The sequence below is a fragment of the Sparus aurata genome, chromosome 12 (assembly GCF_900880675.1).
Source record: "Sparus aurata chromosome 12, fSpaAur1.1, whole genome shotgun sequence".
Classification (NCBI taxonomy): Eukaryota; Metazoa; Chordata; class Actinopteri; order Spariformes; family Sparidae; genus Sparus; species Sparus aurata.
The window spans coordinates 25,716,943-25,724,081 of record NC_044198.1 but is presented as its reverse complement, the minus strand read 5'-3'; the positions used below and the strand labels follow the sequence as shown (position 1 = coordinate 25,724,081).

General features: G+C 44.3%; 1 protein-coding gene across 1 annotated transcript; it reads right to left on the bottom strand.

Moving 5' to 3' along the window:
- Positions 1-38: 38 nt before the first annotated feature.
- pargl (poly (ADP-ribose) glycohydrolase, like) lies at positions 39-7,139 on the bottom strand (the record flags this gene model as incomplete). The annotated part of the gene is made up of 15 exons (XM_030436301.1): positions 39-1,283; positions 1,782-1,910; positions 2,002-2,098; positions 2,762-2,870; positions 3,832-3,910; positions 3,994-4,141; positions 4,234-4,309; positions 5,258-5,330; positions 5,412-5,491; positions 5,586-5,746; positions 5,830-5,916; positions 5,994-6,065; positions 6,154-6,243; positions 6,363-6,485; positions 6,828-7,139. Coding segments are annotated over 15 exons (1,752 nt in total), but the record flags the coding sequence as incomplete, so codon positions are not given.

Here is a 7,139-nt window from a genome sequence, read left to right as displayed (position 1 = left end):
TTATCCTCAACATGTAGGGAAGCAGGAAACACACAGTGTAGAGCCGATAATAAGTAATTTAATGAAATAACTATGAAGCTGGAACCATCAAATGTGTTTACATGAAAGACATATTATTACGTTCTGTAAGTTAATCGACCAACCAACCAACACGTTCAGCTGTATTTGTGCATTTACGTGTGTTCTGTGTGCAAACATCTTCATTTGTAAAGTAACTAGTAACTAAACATGACAAAAAACTGCAGTTTGACAAAAGTAAAGAGTTCAACGTAAAGTTCATACGAGAACGTTCCTTCACTGGTCTGAGAGAAGTCGACAGCTGCTCACAGTCGGTCTGTTAATCCATCATCTTATTATCTTATTGGATCGTTTTGACTTGTTGGTCAGACGACAGGATCTTTATTTACATGTCGACATTTAAATATGCTTTTAAAAGTTGACGTTGATCGTTATGGTGGCCCGACAATTACCTGACTTCTACTTACGTCTCTCACACGAGCTACTTTTAGAGCTAAAAATCACTTTTAGGAGTTAACTGGGTGAGTTTAGGAGGATTAATGAGCTACTTTTATCTTTATCTATTGTTGATATTGTTGCTGATAAGTTCCACAGAGGAACCTTTAACACGTGAAGCATCGACACTCTGATACAGAAGGTGGCGTTTGCGATCCAACAACAAACAGAGAAGAAGAGAAAGAAGAACACACACCAAAACAGACTCGATGCTAAGACAACACTACAGGTGAGAGCATGATGTGTGTTTTTGATTTGATGTGAACTGTCCCTTTAACTCACCACCGTCACATTTAGCTTTTAGAGCTTATTTATAATTGTGTTGGAAAATACAATTCACATTTTACTCTCACGTCTAGACAAAGAAAAAGAAGCGAATCCTCACAACTGACAATCATCTCCTTCACTCCTACCAACAAATCTCCATCTTTGGTTCCAGCTCGGACCGTGAAAACACAACATGCCTGCTTTGATTCCAGCTGTGGATCTTTGTCTGCGAGTCGTACTGTCTCCTGTCAAATGTAAACTCTCAAATGAGGCTAAAAATGTACAAAAAAGCAAAAGAATTAAGTCTGTACTCCTTCGTTTGTGTTATAAAAGCATTCCTGCTAGATTTTAGTGCAACTTCAGACGCAGACGTGGACATGATCGTGCTCACAGTTGACTCCTGGAGGGTCTGTGGTGGTTCCTGATGAACTCAAACAGATCCACATGTGGACCTCCTCTAACCTGATCAGAGCAGTAGTCCTCCAGAAGTCCAAACAGTTTCCCTGTGAAGGAGAAAGTAGAAAACTTAACAATCCCAGGATCGATCTTTCAGTGTGTCTTTTCTTGTGGAAGGTAGATTTTCTGTCTGTCTGTGAGGGACTTCATGGTGCATTCAAGTGCACTGGAAAATGCTTCGTAAACTCAAAAATCTACACTTAAGTGGCCACAAACTTTATTTTAAACAGGAACATTTCTATTTTTTTCTAACCTTAATCTTTTGAAACACAAAGCCCAACATTTGTCATTACTTTCGTGTTCCTTCACTACAGGATTTCTAATAATTAACTGATAAAATCATAACAACATTCTATTTATTTATTCAGATTGTAACCACGAAAAACAATTTATTTTAAAATTGTGATGCTAAACTCAAATATCTCTCAGTGAATCACAACTGAATGGAATCAAACAGAAATCAGTGACGACTCTCGGCTCGAATCAACGGACCAAAATGTGAAAACGAGCAACACGTGAGCCGCCGTTCCGTCCTGAACACTCACCGACTGTCGTCGCCTCTTTGAGCAGCAGGTGGTGAATCCGCTCCAGGTCGTACTTCAGCAGGTCATCCCCGAAGGTGAAGAAGGCCAATCCTCTCTTCGCCCTCGCTGCCGCCATCAGCTGGATCACAGCTGAACGAGAAGATGAAGAAGAAAGATCAAGACAAGTCTGTGGTTTGATCTGCAGTGATCAATCAAAGTATTGATGGATGGATGTGGGCACCTTTGAGTTGTGGGTCTCCGTTGAAAGCTCCACAGCCCCACTTGCCCGTGGCGATGTCGGGCTCGCCGCTCCCATCACCCTTAAATCCACAGTATGCCTTCAGGGACACATCAAAGTCATGTAAAAACGACAACTACAGATGAAAAACATCAAACAAAAAGATGAAGTTCCTGCAGAAACACTCAGCAGACAAACTGTGTGTACTGAAGTGTGGTTACTTTTCTGTTCGTGTCAACAAATAACAACAAATAATAAAAATACCAACAGTGAATGTATCTTAATAAAGATCCAATCAGCTCACCTGCCATTCAAAACACACAAATGTTAGTTTTTTATGTGGAGGATAATTATAAAACAAATGCTGTGTGATATTTGTTATTATATTGCTTGTATTAAACAAGACGCAATCTCAATAATCCTGTCCCCACATTTAAGAATGTAAGATTAAAATAAAAGTTAAAAGATGAATAGAACTGTGGCAGTATTGTGAAAAGTCAAGATCAGTTTTATTCCGTCTGAAGATATTCGCACGTTTAAAATGAAGTACGACTTCACGTTGCACCTCCGAAAACCTTCTTTTTTTCAGAACGGGTTTGATTTTCTGCATTTGATTACATCCTTTCCTCGTGTGATCTGCGTGCGTCTGCATCCCAATCAGGATCGACCAGTCCAGGGAAATAAGAGGGCTTCTTTTCCTGACATCCCGCTTATTTTTGCTTTTTACTGTCTTAAAAATGCAGTTATAAAAGGAGAAGCTCACCTTGTTGAGCTCCCGCATCACCTTCCTCATGCTGTACTGCTCCCTGCTGTGTCTGAAGTGCAGAGCGTCGATGGCTAAGATCTGCCTCTGCTTCCGACGCCACTCATCTCTGTGAAGATCACATCAGAACCGTGAGAAAAAACAAATACATTTAAATTTAAGAGACTTAAATGGATATTCCGGTGTAAGTTTAATCCATGGTCTAACACACCGTGAAACTGTGTTAGACTCCCTCTCGAGAGATCAAGTTAGCAGACCGCTAATTTACGGAGTTTTATCAACCTCAGAAACGACCGCACGACAACAATACACTGCAGTAAATGGATCCAAATATAAACCGCCACCAAAAAGCCACAAATAATGCTCAGAACAGCACCAAACTTCAGCAACAGTACAAATAGGGTCTCAGCACATAGTCCGGGGCATCTAACCTCCGCTAGCTTAGCTGGATTTCTACTGAAAAGCTGACTAAATTTACCACTCTTCTGCAGCAGCTTCCTGTTGACGGGAAGTCCCGACGAGTCGATTACCGAGTGCAGTAGAGTTCCGCGGCTCATGGATGAAAATGTATGATTATGACTCCATGGAAAAGCAATCAAAGTTCATATGTGTCTTACCTGCCAGTTTATAACAGTTATTATCGAGAGCGGACAGGGAAAAGAACAGAATTGAGCATTTCTAACCGCACTCGGTAATCGTCGCGTCGGGACTTCCCCGACCCGGAAGCTGATGGAGGAGAGTTGAACTCTGTTTTTAGCTTCCCAATAGAAATCCAGTTAAGCTAGCGGAGGTTAGATGCCCCGGACTATGTGCTGAGACCCTAATTGTACTGTTGCTGAAGTTTGGTGCTGTTCTGAGCATTATTTGTGGCTTTTTGGTGGCGGTTTATATTTGGATCCATTTACTGCAGTGTATTGTTGTCGTGCGGTCGTTTCTGAGGTTGATAAAACTGCGTAAATTAGCGGTCTGCTAACTTGATCTCTGGAGAGGGAGTCTAACACAGTGTCACGGTGTGTTAGACCATGGATTAAATTTACACCGGAATATCCCTTTAAAGCGGGTGCTCATACCTTGGAAGGTGGTCTTCATGAGGACCGGCCCACTCGAAGGTGTCGCCAAACCCGCTGTACCGGCTGAACTGCTGAGAGCCTGGAGAACAATCGAGGTTAGAACCCTCGGCTGTGATGAGACGCCCGGGAGAAGAAACAACACGGCGACATTTTCATTCTCACCTGTGATGATCAGACACTCGTTGTCGTCGAGTTTCTCGGTGAAGAGGCGGGAAACGATGAGCTCAGGGTTGATGAGGAACAGGATCTCCTCCTGCACCAGACCGGCGCCCAGAACGCCTCCACCAATCATGTTGCAGGCAAAATCCACCTGCACACACACACACACACAGAGGAAACGTCTTAGAATCACCTCTGGACTGAAACAGCTGGAGGTCATCAGCGCCTCAGGTGGGTGTTTACCTGCAGCATGCCTGTACCTTCAGTCTCGATGGCGCCGTGTGACGCCACGTGCAGTTTACGCATCTTCTCGTTACAGCTGCCACCAAACAAAAGAAATGAGTTATATTCATCGACACCAACGAGGACACATTTTATTAGTCGTGATTTAAGTTTGAAGGACATTCATGATCTCCAGAGGACGAAGCCTTCTTTCTTTTTGGTGACTCCTGACTCCTTTTATGTAGCGCCATCGTATATTTTCAAATGTGTGTTTTAAAGTGAAATATCTCCAGAAATATTGACTGATTTGGCTGAAATTTAGTTCGAGTTTTTATGTTTTCATCCAGCGCCTTCATCAAAGGCAACATTTTAATTTGTCCGACACTTTCTGTCCAAATACCTGCAGAACTAAACACATTATCCTCAACTGTACGTAGTGTTTGTGCTAATGAGCATATGTTGGCATGCTAACATGCACAAACAGACAATGAACATTATTATTTACACCAACTTCAAGGAACAGTTAATCCAAAAATGAACATCCAGTCTTTATCTTCACATCTTCATGTTGATGAAAGGTCAAGTGAAGCTTTTGGTCCACAAAACATTTCTGGAGCTTCACAGCAAAACAACCTTGTCCTAAACATCTGAAGCAGCTGGAGACTTTTTTTAAAACGTAGAAAACATCCAAAATAAATCTTAAAATGGCTCCGTGCAGGTCGTCCAGCATAACCCAACCTGCCTGAAGCCCCAAATTGTTGTAAATGTTATTTACAACCCTCGATGTGCAGTCGAGCTCGTGCACTTGTCCACTTCAGACTGGGTGCATGCTAACACTGTTAGCTTAGCAGCAGCAGTGCAGGTTTCAGCTGAAAAACAGGTGTGAATGACGTCTTTTCAAGTCAGTACAGGGTCTCAGGGCTTCCAGAGACTATGACTACGCCAGACGAGCTGTACGGATCCTTCGACACGTCCTCAGCGACTCAGATTTATCAGAAGCACTTTGTAAACTGTGTTGTGACATTCTAAAAATACAGATTATTACCTTTTCCAGGAGGACACGTCCGTGTCTCTGAGGCAGCGCCTCTCAAACGTCACCAGGCCCGTCGGTCTGGATCCTGCAAACACATCAGCAACAGTCACAGATCTTCACTGACGTCTCACAGACGGGATGACGACGACGTTTAGCATCAACTCACTCTCATCTGTAACCACGTGAAAGTAATGCATGATGGCCCTCAGCTTCTCTCTCTTCCGCTCTGACCACTTTCCAAACAGACTACATGCAGAATGAGAATCAAGAGTTTAACATACAGACACAACACGGGATTGAGAGAGTGTGTGTGTGTGTGTGTGTGTGTGTATGTCCTGACCTGCTGAAGTTGATGCTGGGGTAGTTGTGGTACTCTGCGGTGGGGTTGGTGGCGTTGCGGTGAGGGAAAGTGCAGAAAAATGCGTTGGCGAGCAGGCAGGATATCTGAACCTGTGACAGCGTGATGCTCGCGGCCTTTCCTCTCTGCAGCAGCGGGATGGCCTGAAAACCAAACACACGCTCCGTCACCATCATCGCCGGCCTGACGGAGCTGCAGAGTCGCTGCATCAAGGTGGTTTTCTTACCTTGTCCACATAATCAGGCAGCATCAGGGCCAACTTGGCGATCTTTGGAAACAGTGTGGGGAAGTAGTTTTCTTCTTTCGGGATGCACTGCAAAGAAATATGATTTATTGATCATGTATCACTGTGACGATTGAGAAAATTAAAGTCAACACACGGACACTGACCTTCACAAAGCTGGACAGAGCGTCAAAGGGCCACTGATCTTTATACTTCGGGTTGCATTTGATGATCGCTTCCTGACGAGGGGACAGTTTGAAAGAGACAGATTAAACAATACTCGTGTAAAAATGTAGAAACGCTGAATGTTCCCGGCTGCTCACAGACCTCCACGTCCTTAACGCTGACCGTCGTCTTCTTGGTCAGACCTTTGAGGTGCTTGTGGATCTCGTCCCACCTCCTCACTTTAGTGGGCGTCTGCGGACAGAACAGAGTCAAACCAGGACGTAAACTTTGTAGCCGAACACGCCGACAAATCTTTGTTTTTCTGCGCAAATCTACATCAACATAAATCAGGTGAATTCACTCAGACACACCTTCGTAAATCCGGTCTTGACCGTAGCGAAACTCGACCATGAAGATGGCATTTTCACAAAGTTACTGTTCCACATGTCTCTCCCTTTCTGGGGTCTGACTGATCCACTGTTGAAGGAAGCCACCTGAGGAAAAACAACTCCAGTCATATTCAACAACAAACACATTTTGCAAGAATCTACCGTATGTGCTCCGTGTGTCTGTCCTGCTTTAACAAGACAAACTGCCTGATGTGAAAAGGGTCTATTGCTGCCTACTACACTTATTGGTTACCGAATGCTAACTTCAATTAACATCCCTGCAACACAGAGCTAAAATTTAGACCATATTTTACAAATCACCCCTTTTAGATGAGAGTCGAGGTAGTTTTCAGAGGAAAGTACGTCTCAGTCAGCATGAAATCGATTGTGTAAATGTACATAAAATGTATGATGACCAGAGAGAAGTGTGAAAGGAGAAACTCTTACATCCACGAGGACAGTGTGTGAACTGCTGAAGTCCAGGCGTCCCAGCGGTCTGTTGCATTGTGGGAGACGTTTCAGATCGCCCAGCTCACAACACGATGAGGAGCCGTCGTCCCAACAAGTCGGCTGCTCGTCTCTCTTTTCGTGACCTACAGCCTCTCTGCGGGAGGGTGAGGAGGAGGCACCGCGGGAGGGTGAGGAGGAGGCACCGCGGGAGGGTGAGGAGGAGGCACCGCGGGATGGTGAGGAGGAGGCACCGCGGGATGGTGAGGAGGAGGCACCACGGGAGGGTGAGGAGGTACGGGAGGAGGAGGA